Source organism: Gekko japonicus, unplaced genomic scaffold, assembly GCF_001447785.1.
Source record: "Gekko japonicus isolate JY-2015 unplaced genomic scaffold, Gekko_japonicus_V1.1 scaffold450, whole genome shotgun sequence".
NCBI classification, from domain to species: Eukaryota; Metazoa; Chordata; class Lepidosauria; order Squamata; family Gekkonidae; genus Gekko; species Gekko japonicus.
This window is the reverse complement of record NW_015165843.1, coordinates 983788-1002578: the sequence shown is the minus strand read 5'-3', so window position 1 is coordinate 1002578 and position 18791 is coordinate 983788. Positions and strand designations below refer to the sequence as shown.

At 50.3% G+C, this 18791-nt stretch overlaps 1 protein-coding gene across 1 annotated transcript in view; it reads right to left on the bottom strand.

Moving 5' to 3' along the window:
- Positions 1-6112: 6112 nt before the first annotated feature.
- The window catches only part of SPSB1 (splA/ryanodine receptor domain and SOCS box containing 1), a 67963-nt gene continuing 55284 nt past the window's right edge, over positions 6113-18791 (bottom strand). Inside the window, exons 2-3 of the mRNA XM_015411036.1 lie at positions 16407-17265; positions 6113-8044 (exon numbers count right to left, since the gene is read on the bottom strand). Coding sequence (XP_015266522.1) covers positions 7917-8044; positions 16407-17100 — 822 coding nt within the window. The 5' untranslated portion in view covers positions 17101-17265 and the 3' untranslated portion in view covers positions 6113-7916. The remainder of the gene's footprint in view (positions 8045-16406; positions 17266-18791) is intronic.

Sequence of the window (18791 nt, the reverse complement as noted above, 5' to 3'; positions counted from 1 at the left end):
ATGGGTGTGATGCCAATACATGCACATCCAAGGACTCTGGGTTTTTCGAACCATGGGCCTCGAAGAACCCCATTTTAAAGCTGCTTTTAATGCTAGTAGAGAAATCCTTTGCATGTCCAGATCAACAAACAACTCCAAGGCAACAAGTCCACAGCGGTGCCAACACAAGCAAGACTAATCAGAAGTGGAAAACTGGCTTGCGTGAGCTATTATTAGCATCCAGATCTTTTTCGGAAAAGGTTTCAAAATTATCAGCAATACAGCCTGAAACTGAAGTGAATTCTTAGCCTAGTAATTGGATTTTTACACTTCTCTGGTCAGATTCGTGACGAAGTTCTCGACCTCCAGTTTCACAAAGGAGAAGAGGCGATTTAAGTCCAAAGCACGGCAGCTTTGGAGGCTATGAACCTGAAGACACCTTCAGTGTATACAATGCAGAGTTGAACTAGCTCAGTACTTCCCTCTCCCCAGGAAACTGGAAATTAAAAAAAAGAACTTGTGGCACGTTTATTGGAGCAGAAATTTGCCTTAAGTGCACTTAAACATCGGGTCAAATGCAATGAAGTGCATTAGTCAGCAAGATTTCGAAACACAGAGGAAAGGAGGGGGGGAACAGTGAATGGGTGAAGAGGCCTAGTTTGACACATCTCTATACAGAACCAAGAAGTAGATGAGAGAGTAAAGTGCTCAGATACAAGGAATCCTGACCAGGGGGTCTCTATCTGCAATTCCCAGAATCCTACAGGGGAAACCATCAGAGAGTCATAAAATTAAAGGGCTGTATAAGGTTCACCAGTTATCAAACCCGTAACAATTGGATTGGGTTGAACATTTTAGAAACTGTTACACAGTCATTTGCAACACACACACAAAAGTTTATACCTACCCTAGTTACTTGTTTTTATTTAGCCATTTATATCCAGCTTTTCACTCCAAAGGGGAACCAAAGCAGCATGGCAAGAATGACATTCCATATCGCAAAGGTACCCAGTTCTCTGCTAGGAGGAAATCAGAAGAAGAGATTGGATTTATATATTATAATAATAATATACTTTATTGTCATTGTACATAGTACAACGAAATTAAAGATGCAATATCCTGCCCTTCGCTACCTGGAGTCTTAGAGCGGCTTACGATCTTCTTTCCCTTCCCCACAACAGGCGTATGAGACTGAAAGAGCTCTCTCAAGAACTGCCCTTGAGAGAACAGCTCCGAGAGAACTTGTGACTGACCCAAGGTCACACCAGCAGCTGCACATGGAGGAGTGGGGAATCAAACCCGGCTCTCCCAGATTAGAGTCCATGCTCTTAACCACCACACCAAACAGGGCTACTTTAAGCACCCAGGAGATTTTAATTCTGCCATCTGTACAAATTTACACTGATGCGAATACTAAAACTAGGTAATTCCTTCCGTCGGTGCTGGTTACGAGGCCAGAGGAATTGTTACAGAAAAGAAGGACCTTGCTTCCCTACTTGACACAAAAATGGGAAGGCATAGTGCCCATTGAGGGGATTTCTAGAGACAGCCTTGAGATGCGTCACAGATCGTACGATTGTCAGGGCTTGGCTGGGAAATTCCTTGAGATTTGGGGGTACATCTTGAGGAGGGTGAGATTTGGGGAGGAGAGACCTCAGCGGGCCCTCCGGAGCAGCCATTTTCTCCAGGGCAGCTGATCTCGGTAAGACTGGAGATCGGTTGTAACTCCGGGCAACCTACAGGCCAGTGTTCCCTCTAAGCTGAGTTAGTGTGAGCTAGCTCACAGTTTTTTAGTCTCCGGCTCACACATTTTTGTCTTAGCTCAGGAAGGATGGTTCCAGAGCAAACTAATTTATGCAGTAGCCAAATTGCTTGCTCACAACTTTAATGCCAGTAGCTCACAATGTAGAATTTTTGCTCACAAGACTCCACAGCTTAGAGGAAGCGTTACTACAGGCCCCACCTGGAGTCTTAAGGACTGGATCTACTTGCTGTTTATAACATGCTGTTTATTGTTTAATATTGTTTATCTTAAGTCTTAAGAAGTGTATGTACTTGCTTGATGGACATCTGAAGATTATGCTTGGCAGTCCATTGAAATTGGGGATTGAGAATCTGCGAAGTCTTTCTTTTGGGTTGGGAGTGTCAAATAGTAAATGTTAGATATTGCTTTAAATCTCCAGCCTATTCACTGCAGCTCATGTATTTCACATATTGAAGATTGATGCATATTTGAGAAATATTTGGAGCCTTATGTGATGTTAAGTCACATATGATTCATATCTGTCCATCCATTTCCTTAAATTACTGTTAGTTATTTTCTCCAGGGGAGCTGATCGGTTGTAACTCCGGGCAACCCACAGGCCCCACCTGGAGCCCGGCTGCGTCCCCATCACATCCTGATCAAGCCAGGCAGAAAACAGGCTCCCAAGGAGATATACCAGGACCCTGAATCAAAGAGACGGGCCTTGTTAGGAGACCCACCCCTCAAGCCAGCAGAACCATTTCCAGCAGCATCCCAGGCTGGCTTAAGCCCCCAAGAACCCAGCAGGCCCGTCGGGCTCAGCAGACAGGCCGCAGCCTCCTGCTCAAGTTGCACGCTCAGGATGTACTATTTGAGAAACCTGATTTTAAAACTTACATTCATACTTCATCTATATATTTTAATTTTCTCCTAAATGTATTGCCAATCTTTGTACTGTTTTTTTAATCTTTTATACTGTGATGGCCATTGGCTACATGCAATAAACTTTGAACCAAGTTGCACGGAGTCTGGTCCCCCCCCCCCTCTCCCGGCTCATGCTCGGCCTGCCTCGGTTGCCACAGCAATGTACATAAACACCACCAGCGGCAAGGAGGTCATTGATTACAGCTGCTCGCAGCAGCTGGCCCGAGCGCCTGTTTGGGTGTCTGGAAGCGAATGCGGACAAAATATGCTCTCCCCCCACCCCAACTTCTCCCGAGGCAGTTTACGGCCCAGCCGAAGCCGCATTCCAGCCGAAAGCGTGAAGGAGAACGGAATGGGGGGGGGGAGCGGAGTTTGCCCACATATGGTCCTGGATAAAGGCGCCCCCCCCAGCCACCCTCAATCCCGCTACCTGCTCCAACAGGAACCTAGGCTGATTGATTCCACCTGTGGCATTCTCACCGGCTGCCTGGCCCGGCTTAGTCCGCATGCAGAGGCAGAAGCAGGAAGGCGGTTGAAGTCTTGACACAAGGTCACGGGGTTGCCGGTTCTGGCTCGGGAAGATTCCTGGAGATTTTGGGGGTGGACGCTGGAGAGGGCAAGGCTTTGGGGAGGGGAGGGACCGGACTTCGGAGGGGTACAATGCCATAGAGTCCACCCTCCACGGCAGCCATTTCCTCCAAGGGGACTGATCTTGGTCATCTGGAGTGCAACTGTAATTCTGGGAGGTCTCCAGGCCCCACCTGGAGATTGGCAACCCTATAACACGGACATAAAGGGAGTGGTGGCACAGGCAGTAAGAACGCCTGCAAGTAACATCCCGGCCCTAGTCCCAGCTCCCGCCCACCCAGCGGCTCGAAAGCATTAAAAAATGGCAAGTAGATAAATTGGGTACCTGCCCTAGGCGGCAGGGGGCACCCTCCTCCTTGCGAGGCGAAGGCAACAGCGGCAGCGTTGGCGGCAGAGTGGCGATGGCGGCGGGGCAGTTCCTGGTGACCCAGCAGAGCAACGTCGGAGGCAGAGCCCGGAAAAAGGCGGAGGCTGGAGAGCGTGGTGACGTGCTGCGCAAGCACGGTGGAGCCATCTAGGACAGTAGCTGGAGCTACAGCCAACACGGAGCCACACACAAAACTAGTCCTACCGGAGGAAGCCACTCGAAAGGAAAGACCGGCTCCAGGAGGGCACCAGGACGCCGATATCCGACGCTGCGGAAAGGAAGCTGGAGAACTAGCCTGGGTGCTGGTAGGCAGACACTACCCCAGAAACAATGTGGCCCTAGCTAGGTGAATGTGATTAGAATTACTATGTAAAACACCCAGAGACCCTTCGGGGTCAGGGCGGTATATAAGCGGAAGGAAGGAAGGAAGGAAGGAAGGAAGGAAGACCTGCTGAATCCGATCAGGGATCTAAGAAGCCCATTTCACACAGGAGCCAACCAGTTGCCCCGGGAGACCAGACCAACTGAGGATAGAGGCCTAGCCACTTCCCTGATGTTACCTGCTAGCACTAATAGTCAAAGGTTTGATGGGGTAACCTTTAGTCACCATGGCAAGTAGCCATCGATGGACCTCTCTTGTTTGAGTCACCGCTTCCTTTTAAAAACCATCTACATTCCTGTCCCTCACTACCTCCCCTGGCAGCAAATCCCATCACTTACTCACTGAGTAAAGTAGTATTTCCTTTTGTCGGTCTCACACCTATCGCTTGTCAGCTTCATTGGGTGCCCCTGCCTGAATCCTGTAACGAAAGAGAACGTCTCCTCTATCCACTTTCTCCGCCCAACACATAATTTTAATGAAGTAGAAGAGATTGGATTTGTACCCCGCCCTTCACTCGGGAGTCTCAGAGAGGCTTACGATCTCCTTCCCTTCCTCTCCCCACAACAGACACCCGGTGAGGTAGGTGGGGCTGAGAGAGCTCTTTCGAGGACTGCTCCTGAGAGAACAGCTCTGAAAGAACATGTGACTGACCCAGGGTTACCCCGCTGGCTCCATACGGAGAAGTGCGGACTCAAACCCAGCTCTCCCAGATTAGAGTCCACGCTCTTAACCACTACACCAAACTGGCCACTACACCAAATTGGCTGTAGCAACCACTGGCCCTCAAACCTCGCCCTGAGCTTCCTCGGCAGAAACAGAGGGTTTTGGGGGGGATATTTTTGCATTTTGTGCATGTGTGCGCGCGCATGTGAGTGTGCCTGTGCCTGGAAGTCATAGCGACCTCTGGCAACTCCTACTGGGGCACGGAGGACATTCAGAGAAGTGGCTTAATCGCCTGCCTCTGGCCTCCCGGCCCTGGTATTCACTGGAGGTCTCTCATCCAAACACTTGCCAGGGTCGGTCCTGCTTAGCTTCCGAGATCTGATGAGATCGGGCCTGCCTGGCCTATCCAGGTCAGGACTAGAGGATGAAAGTTTGTCTTTTGTTCCCTTTACTCAAGCACCATCTGCCTGCCATATTGATACAAACTGTAAGGTAAAGGTAAAGGTTCCCTTGCTCGAAACACCAAGGCGCATGGAACGCTGTTTATCTACTTGCAATTTCTTGCTTTCGAACTGCTAGGTTGGCAGGAGCTGGAACTAGAGAAGGAGCTCACTCCGTCATGCGGCACACTCGGGTCTCGAACTGCTGAACTACCAACCTTCCACAGCCTGCAATTCAGCGTCTTAACCCCTTGAGCCACCGCAGCTCCTGATACAAACTGTACTAGCACTTTATATTATATTATGTTATGTTTTATGATTGTATTGTTATGATTTTACTCAATTTTGTTTTAGCTGTTTTATATACTTCACGTGAGCCGCCATGAGCCTGCCTTAGCCGGGAGGGCGAGATATAAAATTAAATATATATATATATTTAAAAATCTTCCTCTGGCATTGAGATGGCTTAAAAAAAAAAGAAGCAGCACATTTCTAGCCCTCCGCATGCAAAGAGCCAAGGTTGGGAAAAGGCAACCTTTCCAACGCACTCCGTTACTGCAATAACTCAGAACAACCACGACAGGTTCTCAATATTTAATAAACTTTATTTTTTTTTTCAGTTTGGTTACTGATTATCTATAGTCAATAGGGTGGAAAAAAGATCAAGACATTTAAAAACTGTACAAGCCAAACACACCACGGGTTTAAACAGGAGACAAGAGGTGAAAAAGAAAGCAGGTGGTTCCAGAGACACCAGACAATGTGGCCAATTCCAGGTGACAGCGGAAGACGCATGCAGGACCGGTCGATTAAAATTCTTGGCTCTGTACACATTTAAAACGTGCGGTTCTAAGTGTCCCCACCCTGTAACAGGTTTTTCTTCCTTTAAAAAAACAGACTCCGGTCAAAGTCCCCTCCCAGATCTGAACTCGGCACCCACTGTGCGCTTTTGAAAAATAGGCAACTTTACTTTAAAACAAACAAACAAATAATGAACCCCCTACAGCAGCTTTTCTTAAAAACAAACAAACAAAAAAGAAACCCCAAACAGTCCTTTTTACAAACCGAGGCAAAAATATATATTAAACATTTTCTAACAAACAAGTCCATTTGTACCTGCACAGAATAAAAAGAGAAGACATCCTCCCCCTCCACCCTAACACAAATCTGGTGTGAAAGACACTCAATCAAGTGTGTGTGTTTTCCTTCCCCCGGAGAAGAAGAAAAAAAAACGTGTGCAAAGATTTACCCCTCTAAGGCAGCTTAGAAGTTTGCTGAATCGGGACAGCCCCGACAATGGCTTGAGAAAGACCACTTGCTCTTCTAGACCAACCGGTGCGCGCCAGGATCACTCACAGCCCCTACTCTGCACCAAGCAGTGTTCCTACAGGTATCTCCCCGCCCACCTTGCTAGGCTATCCAGGTCAAGAAACTAGAACAGCTGTTATTTCAGCCACCGACTGAGAATCCCGTCCTTCCCTGCCGACCTGCATTTCAGACCCATTTGCAGCATGACTAAACATAAAGGGTGGGGGTGGGGGGGAAGCCCTTTCTTGGAGGGTCACAGCTTGCAGCAGCAGCTCAAGACGTCTCTTGAGAGCCAGCTGGAAATCTGTCCTGCTATCTGACAAGTCGTGATAACCACCAGGACGCGGGACCGATCTGCAGGCGACCTGGTCTTCTGCCCTCTGAGATGGAAACAGAAGAGAACTACAGGGGATCAGTTTCTCCTCTCCCTCTGAACCCAATTTGAAATCCAAGGAAGAGCTGAAGTCCTGTTTTGCCACAAACTGCAGAGGAGATGGAAAGATTGAAATGCAGAACGGCGACTCAAAGAATGCATCTGGGACGTTACAGAACTCACAGAGAAAGGAAGCACGTGGGTTTCAAAACCAATGTGTCGCCCGGTTACAGCTGACAAGGGGTAAGGGGCAGGGGGAAACCCAGTGCCAGCCTTAGAGATGGTATGGCTCACGCCAATGAACTGAAGCCAGTCTAGAAGAGCAAATCCCAACCCAGGGCCCCATCAGCAAGGTGGATCTGGGCACTGTCCAAAGATGTTCTCACGCCAACCCTCAGAATTACAGGTTCAAGTGAATATCCAGACAGAACAGTCAAAATGGCAGCATTTAGGTTTTGGGCCTTCAGTCGGTACCAAACTGGTATGGCGACAACAAGCCCCAATGGGAAGAGGGCCCGGCACAGGGAAAGGACCACACTTGCAACGGGGAGGACCCCTTTCCACAGTCCCTTTGTCTGAACAAATACGTATCCACATGGAGGATTTCCTCTGTCATAGTTTTGACCCCTGGAGGCAAAACTTCGTAGCTTTGCCCACTGGAGGCAAAACTTCGTAGTTTTGCCCACTGGAGGTAAAACTGGCTGTTTCAGCAATCCTTCCGGTTGTGATACGCCAACTTCCACTGCAGCCGAGGCTTAGCACCTGGAATCTTAGCGGCCGTCTTCCCCCAAATCCTGTCCCCTCTCCAGCCAGTGTTGAGAGAGGGGAACCGAACAAGAGTGCCACTCAGACGGCGGCCGAGAATGGGCGAGAGATGGCATCGCGAGGTTCTGCTGGTTTGTCAGTTGTTGGAATGCGGGTGGGCTGCGGTCTTCTCCCCTGCCCCGGTCGAGACTTGCATAAGGAGCTCTCTCAAAACAGCTGATTTAGTTTCGCATAGTGAGGGGGAACAGGCTTCGAGCCAGCCGTCTGCCAAAGGCGCGCACCAGGAGATGGAAGTGCGGGGAGGTGGGCCCGCTTGTCCAGAGAGGACCCGGCCGATCGACTCAACTGGATCTCTCGGGCAAGCAAGTCCTCTCTCGGTGGGGTCATTGGTAGAGAAGGTAACTCTTCAGGGATTCGGGAAGGGGCAGCTCGTGTATCTCGTTCAACCGATCCTTGCCCAGCGCGAAGCGCACGGAACGCCGGCAGAGGTCCATCAGAGGCAACGGCTCAGCTGCAGGGGGAAGGAGAGAAAAGAAACCGTTAGTCGCGAAACTCGTTGGAATGCCTGAACAAGAGACGGTTGCAATCACGAATGTACTGGATACCTTTGGGCAGGTCGCTAAGCCTCAATTCATTCAGCTGTAAAATGAATCCAGGAATACTGCACTCAACAGCCGTGTCGCAGAATTGAGCTTGAACAGAGGCCTAGCGCCACTTGAATTATTACAAACACACCCAGGCATTGGAGGATACGTTGGCTCTGGGGCTCTTCTCACAGCTTCCAAGTGTGGAAACACCCTGGATAGCCCAAGCTGGCCCAATCTCATCAGATCTTGGAAGCTAAGCAGGGTCAGCCCTGGCTAGCATTCAGAAAAGAGACCACCAAAGAAATACCAGGGTTGTGACGTGGGGGCAAGGAATGGCAAGCCACCTCTAAACGTCTCTTGCCTTGAAAACTCTACAGAGATGGTGCCCCTTCTTGGGCTTGGTTGTCATGGAGACATTGGGGGGTTGCGAACCAGAATGTATACTCTCGTCTCTAGCCACTATGCTGTTATCTGTCTGATGTAGCCATGTAATGTTGAGACCTTTACTGTCTTTGGCATTCTCTTTCCCCTGGGAATTTTATGCCGTTAAGTTTGGCGGGCTTTCAGCTTAGGTGCGAATTGGTCAAAAGCCACTAATGTCTCATTTGATTGCAGTAGAATTGTTTGCCTCACCCACTTGACCTCAGTTCTAACAAAGAACGTTATGAGTCTGGATCCTATCAATGTCTCAATAAACTTTAATTCTTCTGAATGACCGTTATTGGGAACTGATTTCTCCAGGGGCTCTGACAGTCCCCCGCCATAAGTCACCTGACGACCAAACTTTTTTAGATATTTAGATATTAGATACATCTAGTTAGATATTTATACCCAGATTTATTCCAAAAGCAGTTTATAACAATGTTCTCTCCCCACCTCCAGTTTGCCTTCACAACTACCACTCTGGGAGATAGATAGGTTAGGCCAGGGGTGTCGAACTCATTTGTTATGAGGGCCGGATATGACATAAATGAGACCTTGTTGGGCCGGGCCATGTGTGTCATAAAACGTAATGCAAGGTAACAAAGATATAAACTTTATAAAGGACACAAAGGGGTTTTTTTTTAACTTAAAATAAAAACATGCTTAAAACATCAGCACTCTTGCAATATGTTGTTTATTTAACAGTGTCTGATAACTGACACCTCTTGCTCTGAATTACTGCATCAAAATGTCTGTGCTGTTGCAATCTTGAGTCTGCTGTTCAGGTGTGTATCTGTCAGCTGCAAAACTACGATGACGCAGCAGCAGAAGAACTGGAAGAAGAAGCAGAAGACAGCCAGTTCCACTGCGGGCCTGATAGAAGCCCTCCGGGGGCCTGACACCCCTGGGTTAGGCTGTGTGACTGGCTCAAGTTCACCCACTGAGTTTCCACGGCAAAACAGGAATTTGAACTCGGGTTTTCCAGACCCAAGTCCAACCATCGAACCACTACAACCGTACAAAACAGTGCAGCGTACCAGCATTAGGTTAGGCGGCCACAGAGAAGCAATTAAACACAAGCACGGAGTAGAAAGCCTCATGTATTACCCAACCCCGCCAACAGAGTCACAAGCCATATCCCAATGAACACGACCTTAATTCAAGCCGTTCTGCTTCAGGCAACAGTCCAGGGCACACTGGTCTAGACACCAGCTCCCCCGGTCTAGCATCTTCGATCTCTGGTTCTGAAAATCAAACGCCTAAAAGGTGACTTCTGGTCCACTTGATACATCAAACCCAGATGCAAAATTTCAAGCTGGCCCAGAGCTCTTTGCCAGGGTCTCCCTTGCTTCCCTCCCCCCCCCAGGAAAACCAGACACACTCTCTGGTTTCACAGAAGGGCTCCAAAACACTCCCTTGGAGTGCAGAAGGCCCCGAGTTCCATTCCTGACATCACTCGACAAACGATCTTGAGTAACAGGTGCTAGCTCATTGTAACGTTCTCCCTTCTGCTGTATCGTATGGGAGATTCAAGAAAATCCCATACTCGTCTAAGGTTTTGTGCCTGTGGCTCGGGAGAGATTGAAAGTACCGAACCTGTTCTCCTGTATTGTTCTTTTTACTGTGAGATCCGTGCCGTTTTTCCTACAACCTCTTTATCAGAGTCAAGTAGGCCAATCTGAGGACTATAAGACCGTTTCATTATTATCTTCCCATAATCCTGAGATCATACAATCTGTAGCTGAATTTCTCTGTTGTGCTATTAAGAGGAGAAGACTGTTCCAGTTGCAAGGGTAAAGGACGTATCCTTGTCTCCCTGCTGTATGTTCTGTCGATATGCCAATAAAGGTTCTGACTGGTTGAGTAACAGGTGCTGGAGAAGACCCCCTTCCTTTCTGCCTCCCGGAGGGGGTAGGCCTGAATTCAGTTGCCTCATTCTGTGCAAGGAATACATGAGAAGAATACATGAAGTTGCCTTATACCAGACCCAAGGCTGGCTCGAGGTGTTTCTGCACCCAAGGCGAGGCTGCCTTGTGGCACAGATGCCAACCTCCTGGTGGGGCCTGGAGACCTGGAGACCTCTGGAGCCAGCCACCCTTTTACTGCTGCCACCACCGCCTCTTCCCCCCCGCCGCCACCAAAGGGGGGGAGGGAGGAGGCACAGCTTGGCGCCCCATCCAGGGCCCGGCGCTCTAGGCGAATGCCTAGTTCGCCTAGTGGGTGAGCCGGCCCTGACCAGACCATCAAAGTCAGTCTTGTCTACTCAGACTGGCAGCCGCTCTCCAGGGTCTCAGGCTGAGGTCTTTCCCATCACCTCCTGCCTGGTCCTTTTAACTGGAGATGCCGGGGATCGAACCCGGGACCAGCTGCACGCCAAGCAGATGCTCTGCCACTGAGTCACAGCCCCTCCCTGACGACGCCATTCCAACCCCTCTGCTCTTTGCAGCGCATGGGAGATCTGGGACCAGCCCATGTATCGCTCTGCAGTAAGTTTCATAGCTTTGGAATTCAAACCCGTTTCTGTACGGCTCCCGCTTGCACTACACCCTGGTGCGGCAAACAGCTTTGGAACGGGAGTACACAAGCCAGGCCCAATCCGGAGCCAGCTGCAAGCGTTGGCTGTCGTCAAAAACGGGGCTGCGTGTCCCAGGGCAGAAACCGAAGGCCGCCGCATCCTGTTCTCAAAGGTTTCCTGAAAGAGCTTCTGCAGGCAGGACACCTGCGAGCCGGCCCTGAGCCGGCGGCGACGACGTCACGGAGAAGGGCCATAAAAACGCCTTTCTCCGGGCAAACTTCGCCCCGGTGATCTGTTTCCAGCTGCAGTTTCCTCCCCAGACAGATTTTCCACTGAGGTCGTTCAAGACATGAGCCTTGATCAGAAACTACCGCGGTTCCAGCTTGGAAAAGGCAAAAAAAAAGAAAAAGAAAAAGGTTGAAAGCTTTTGAAACATGAAGTCATTGGCGAAATCGGATCTCCCGTCCACGGGGGAGCCTGTGCCAGCACAACATCCAGTCCTGGCTTGTCAACGCCAACGGCTCCCGTAGAGCTAAACCGATTCAGCTGGGCTCACCGGGGCCGCGTTCACATAACACGGGCGAAGCCAGACCCCAGTTCCCTCCAAGCTTGGAAGGCAGGTGGCCCCCCAAACGAGGGGCTCGGTTGGCACCCAACAGGGACCTCAAAACCAGCGCTTGAAGCGGCTTTATGAACGGCTGTTGGGACCCAATGCTCCCTCTAAGCTGAGTTCATGTGAGCTAGCTCACGGTTTTTTAGCCTCCGGCTCACACGTTTTTGCCTTCGCTCAGGAAGGAGGGCTCCAGAGCAAACTGATGCAGCAGACCAATCGCTTGCTCACAACTTTAAGGCCAGTCGCTCACCATAGTATTTTTTTCTCTGTTTTTGGTTTGTAATGGCCTATGGCTAAATACAATAAAACCTCTTTCTCCTCCACCAAGTAGAATTCTTGCTCACAAGACTCCACAGCTTAGAGGGAGCACTGGTTGGGACCAATGCTCCCTCTAAGCTGCGGAGTCCTTTGAGCAAAAATTCTACTTGGTGAGCGACTGGCATTAAAGTTGTGAGCGAGCGATTTGGCTACTGCACAAATCAGTTTGCTCTGGAGCCCTCCTTCCTGAGCGAAGACAAGAATGTGTGAGCCGGAGGCCAAAAAATGGTGAGCTAGCTCACGCTAACTCAGCTTAGAGGGAACACTGGTTGGGACCCAAGGTGATCTTGCTGACTGGTGCCACCTTTTAAAGAGATGCCTGGCCACAGAGCTGGGAGGAGACCCCTCCTCCGGGAAAGGGGAGAGGAGAAAGCCAGGGTTTTAGACCCACACTGAGATTTGCTGCTTGCGTCTGGTCTTTCCGCGTCATGTTGCCACATCTGAGTGCAGCCATGGAGTTTGGATCCTGGAACTGCATTTTGCATGCCAGGACGGTGCTCCAAAACCCTGCCTGGAGGGCCATTCTTCCTCCAGGGCCCTCTCTACCATCCACAACGACATGGACACACGCAGGATTGAAGGAGCAGGGGGCCAGAAAGGAAAGCACTGGAACAATGCGGATAGGTGTTTACACGGCAAACACATCCTGTGAACAGAGTCAGTGACTTTCCCCTTTGCCATCCAGGTTTTGACTGACACTGACGGGCAGACAGATCCAGGCAGTCGGCCACGTTGGTCTGAAGCAGCAGAACCAATTTAGAGGCCAGGGGCACCTTGAAGACGGGCAGAGAAGTGGCGTGACAGCCTGCCTCTGCCTCCCGACTCTGGTATTCCTTGGAGGTCTCCCATCCGAACACTTGCCCGGGTCGGCCCCGCCTAGCTTCCGGGATCTGACGAGATCGGGCTTGCCTGGGCTATCCCGGTCACGGCGGTAGTATTTGGGTGGGAGAGTCCCAAGGAAGTCCAGTCTCTCTATGGAAGAGGCAGGCCGTGGCAAACCACCTCTGAATGACTCCTGCCCTGAAAACCCTATGGGGTCTCCATCAAGCTGTGGCGTCTGGTAAGCAAAAATTCTACCTTGTGAGCTACCGGCATTAACGTTGTGAGTCGTTAACATTTGGCTACTGCATTTGGCTACTGCATAAATCAGTTTGCTCTGGAGCCCTCCCTTCTTGGGCTAAGACAAAAATGTGTGAGCCGGAGGCTAAAAAACTGTGAGCTGGTTCACACTAACTCAGCTTAGAGGGAACGCTGGTCTCCATATTGGGGGTGTGTGCGTGTGGGGGGGGGGGGGGGGAGAACAGTCCAGGATGCAGCGACGGCTTTAAAAAGATGACCACGGACATTCCGAGAGAACAGCCATCACTGGTGGACCCAAGTGGAACCTCGACGTTCGGAGCTAATGTACTACTGAAAGTCCGCTGCCAGCTATTGCCTTTGTGGGCAAAGCAGAGGCTGGGGCCGAATCCAGCCCCACAGGCTCTTTTCACGGACCCCCTCTGCCAATCGGCCAAAGGGCTCGGGCTGCAAGAACCGAGCCAGCCGTACCCCCTTCCTGCTCCGGAAAACAAGGCTGCTTTCTCGCGCTTCTGCCAAAACCCATTTGTAATTTGCTGGAGACCAATAAAAGTCAATATGTTCACTTTAAGTGTTTACAGCTGAGACAAGCCGGGAACAGGAATGAGATCGGTGCCACACGCCGAGGCAGGGAGAGGAGAGAGAGCTGAAAAGCAGATGGGCCCCGCAAGCCCTGGGAGACCAGACGCTGATCGAGTCACGCTCCGGACTCTGCCCACAAACTCTCCTTTGTCGTTAACAGGGCGTTCCCGCTGCTGTGTGAAGATAAGCAGGCGAGGCCCAGGGACCTTGTAAGATGAACTGGGGGGAAATACAGTTGACTGAAAAGAAGCCCTCGATACTCACTGCTGTCCAGGCATGCTTCTTTAGCAAGACGCACTGGAATTCACATCTTATTTAGCCATCCAAATGAAAAAAGAATTTGCTTCAGAAGATCCTACTCTGTTTCTACATGACTTGACGCCCTGGCCAGACCCTCTTGCCGAGAAGTGGCCTGCCAACCTCGAGGGACCTGTTTTGTTCAACATCTCTATAAATGATCTGGATGAAGGAATAGAGGGAATGCTTATTAAATTTGCAGATGATACGAAATTGGGAGGGGTAGCAAATACAGTAGAAGACAGAGTCAGGATACAGGATGATCTTGACAGGCTGGAAAACAGGGCTAAAACAAGTAAATGAATTTCAGTGGGGATAAATGCAAAGTCCCTGCATTTAGGTAGGTAAAATCAAATGCATAATTATAGGATGGGGGAGACTTTTCTTAGCAGTAGTAGGTGCGAAAAGGATCTAAAGGTCTTAGTGGACCATACACTGAACATGAGTCGGCAGTGTGATGCGGCAGCGAAAAAGGCAAATGCCATTTTGGGCTGTATCAACAGAAGTATAGTGTCCAGATCACGCAAAGTGATGGTATTGTTTTATTTTGCGCTGGTTAGACCTCACACCTAGAGAATTGTGTTCAGTTTGGGGCACCACAATTTAAGGAGGATATAGACAAGCTGGAACGTTTCCGGAGGAAGGCAACGAAGATGGTGAGGGGTCAGGAGACCAAGTATGAGGAAAGGTTGAAGGAACTGGGTATGTTTAGCCTGGAGAGGAGACGACTGAGAGGGGATATGATAACCATCTTCAAGTACCTGAAGGGCTGTCATCTAGAGGAGGGTGCGGAGTTCTTTTCTATCGCCCCAGAAGGTCGTACCAGAACCAATGGGTTGAAATTAATTCAGAAGAGTTTTTGGCTAAACATGAGGAAGAACTTCCTGAGAGTGAGAGTGGTTCCTCAGTGGAACAGGCTTCCTTGGGAGGTGGTGGACTCTCCTTCTTTGGAGGTTTTCACACAGAGGCTAGATGGCCATCTGACAGCAATGTGGATTCTGTGAACTTAGGCGGATCACGAGGAGGGCGGGCGGGAAGGGTTGCCTCAGCGCTTAGTTCTCGTGGCCCTTTCTTGCACGCCCAGGGAAATGCCAATCACCACTTTGGGTTCCGGAAGCAATTTTCCTCCAGGCCCGTTTGGCCGGGGTTCCTGGAGGTTTTTTGTCATCTTCTGAGCATGGAACAGGAGTCACTGTGGGTGTAGGGCAGAGTTTCCTCTAAGCTGAGTTAGTGCGAGCTAGCTCACAGTTCTTTAGCCTCCGGCTCACACATTTTTGCCTTCGCTCAGGAAGAATGGCTCCGGAGCAAACTGATTCATGCAGTAGCCAAATCGCTCGCTCACAACTTTAATGCCAGCAGCTTACAAAGTAGAATTTTTGCTCACAAGACTCCACAGCTGAGAGGGAACATTCATGTGTGTGTGTGTGTGGGGGGGTATTTGTGAATTTCCTGCACTGTGCAGGGGGTTGGACTAGATGACCTTTGAGATCCCTTCCAACTCTATGATTCTACGTGGCACCTGGAAACCTTCCCACTATTATCTCCAGACACCCAAGATCCGTTCCACAGTCCCCCTGGAGAAAATGGCTGCTTTAGAGGGTGCTATAGCATTATAGCCTAGAGCTATAGCATTATAACCTGCCGAGGTCCCTCCCTAGTTCCATCCCTAAAACCTCTAGGTGTGGAAGACCAGTTCAGAGCAAGAAAACATTCAGAGATAGGAGAGTCCCCTCTGCAGATAATTAGGAAAAATCTGAATGATACTGCTGTACCCAAGAATATGAGACAGCTAAAAACCTGGCCCATTATAAGGAAGCAAAGACCGTACAGCAACTCGCACAGAGACCCGCAAGCAGCCTTTTCTGAGGCTGAGTACTCACAAGAACTTTAATCTCTCACATTCTTCTGCTGGCATGGATTTCAGGAATGTGAAGCCATTTGCGTGAAAAAGAACCGTGCCCCTAGATTTAAAGCTTTAAAAGGGAACGGTTAAAGCCCTTTGCTTAAGGTTTGGGAAATGCCGTTCTGCTAAACCGATCAACCACCTACACAATACCCGTTTTAAGTTTCTGTTGCAAAGAGACCCATTTGTGGGTGGGTTGGGGGTGTGTGCAGGTTTTGTGGGTGGATTTTGTAGGTTGTGTGTGTGTGGAGGGGAGTTTTGTGTGAGGGGTGTGTGTGTGCTTGCATGCCTGGAACTCATGGTGACTTCTGGTGACCCCTAGTGGGGTTTGGACATTTCAGAGAGGTGGCTTAATTGCCTGCCTCTGCCTCCCAATCCTGGTATTCCTTGGAGATCTCCCTTTCAATTACTTGCAGTGGCTGGCCCTGCTTAGCTTTCGAGATCTAACACAATTGGGTTTGCCTGGGCTATCCCAGTCAGGGCCAAAGCGACCAATGTTTTGATCTCCCTTTACTATAACAAACTAGGCACCCACAAGCCAGAAAACAGGGTACTTACGGTCAAGCCCATTCAAGTATCGCATCTTAATTTCACAGTGGCCCCACACGGCGCTTACAACCGGGTACAGCTTTTTCCCTTTGAGTCTCCGAAAAGCAACCCCCATGTACTGTCCGTCCACGATGAAGCTTAACGTCCCATCGTCCATGTCCAGCACCACCAAGAAAGAGTCCGGCACAATGAAGGTTTCATCTGGCTCTAAAAAGGCAGGGTACGTCTTGCTCGGCTGATTCTTCCCGTCATGGTACAGCCGGTTCCGCCCGAGGTCCCATCCCCACGACTCGTGATTGTTCCCCACCAGAGTCGTGTACCCGACAGAATGGAGAGGGGCCTCTGCCGTCGCCACGCCCACCACGGCATGCGTGCCCCGCTGCCGCATGGCCCACGTTATCTGCCAGACGTGGAGCCCCCGCGTGTACCCCACTTTGCCCCGGATTGCGTCCGTGCTCTGGGCCACCGGATGCCGGTGAAATATAAGCTTGTCGTCCTCCTTCACGAAGACGTTGAGGGAGCGGTCGTCGTTGTTCCACGAATGCAGCAGCTGGACCTCACGGGAGACGGGGGGCATGTCCAAGAGGAGGTCCAGCCGGGTGGGCTTACAGTAGTCCAGCCCTTGGAGCTCGTGCTTCAGCGGCCTGTAAGCCGGGTCCCTGATATCCACGGTCTTGATCCCTCCGGTAACCTTCTGCCCCATCCTGACTCGTCGTCTGTCACCTATTTATAGACTGCAGGGGCCCGTTCATCAATCGACCTTGCGCTGGCCGTCCCCAGTTGTCATCCAAGCCTTGGCGGAGAGGGGGAGGGAGGCGGGGAGGTTACTAGGAGACTCTGCCGTGATCCTCCTGCCAGTCAAGGTTACCTAATGGACGGAAAGAAAAACAAGTCAGAAGGAAGAGTTAAACATTACAAAAGGAGCACACGGTCCAGTCCCTCCAGACACAGGGAGCCCTGTTGATCTCACCCAGAGTGGGCGAACTCCGCTCTCCCCACTCCATCCCATCGGCCACAACAAAGCAAAACCGCAAGTGGAAGGAAGTCTTGGCCGGTTGCAAGCCAACAACTTCGGCCTTCCGCTGCACAGAAAGCATTCCGGGGGTTCTACATTCCGCAAACAGAATCTCCTGCTGTAATAGAAGCCCGTTGCCTGGGGAGACGGGGGCAGGGAGACACGTGTCCTGGTTGCCTAGCAACCATCCATGAAGTGCTCCCCATCCGATCCCTGGGTGGAAAAGACAGGCGGCCACAATTCAGTTTATACCTGCGAATTTGAGGAACTAAAGTTTCCTAACGAACTGAGGTGTCCCCAACTGAACGCCCGGAAGGCTGCCTACTCCTGACCGCTATGGTCATCTTAAAGGGCCCTGCTTGGATGCTGCTACCGGGGAAGATGGCCTTCTCAGTTGCGGCACCAAAACTCTGGAACTCCCTTCCACAGGGCCCCTTCTGTTGTCATGGGTGAAGATTTTTGTCTGTGACCTCTCCTTCCTGCTCTTATGTTTGAATGGCTGTTTTTATGTTTTCATAGGTGTATTTTAGGAGCTGCGGTGGCTCAAGTGGTTAAGACGCTGAACTGCAGGCTGTGGAAGGTTGGTAGTTCAGCAGTTCGAGACCCGAGTGTGCCGCATGACCGAGTGAGCTCCCGTCTCTAGTTCCAGCTCCTGCCAACCTAGGAGTTTGAAAGCAAGAAATTGCAAGTAGATAAACAGGTACCACTTCGGTGGGAAGGTAACAGCGTTCCGTGCGCCTCGGCGTCTAGTCATGCTGGCCACATGACCATGGAAATGTCTCCGGACAGCGCTGGCTCTTCGGCTTAGAAACGGAGATGAGCACTGTAACCCTAGAGTCGGATTCGACTGGCTTTCGAGCAAGGAAACCTTTACCTTTACTAGGTGTTTTTTAGCTTGGCTTTTGCTTTAGTACCTTTTTGTTTGGTTTTGATAGTTTTTAAGATGTGTGTTTCTGCTATGCATGTTTTTAGCCTGTTAGCTGCCTTGGTACCCAAGATGATGGTGGAATACAAATGCTGTATATAACTGAGTGAATGATCTTTTAGATGCGCCTTTCTGTCTTGTTTTCCAGCTATCACATTTCAGCAGATGTAGTCACCCAAGGAGTAGAAACATAGAATCTTAGAGATGGACTAGGGTCATCTAGTCCAACCTCCTGCACAATGCAGGAAATACGCAAATATCTCCCTCCCCCCCACACCTCTAGTGACCCCGGTTCCACGCCCGAAAGGTGACAAAAACCCTCCAGATCTTCGGCCAAACTGGGGGTGGTATAGTCTTGCTTATGGACTTAACAGGAATACTTCCTGAATAGCCAGTTGCTGGACATTTGGAACGAGCCCGAAAAACATTGTTATAACTGTGGCAGTTCAGAATG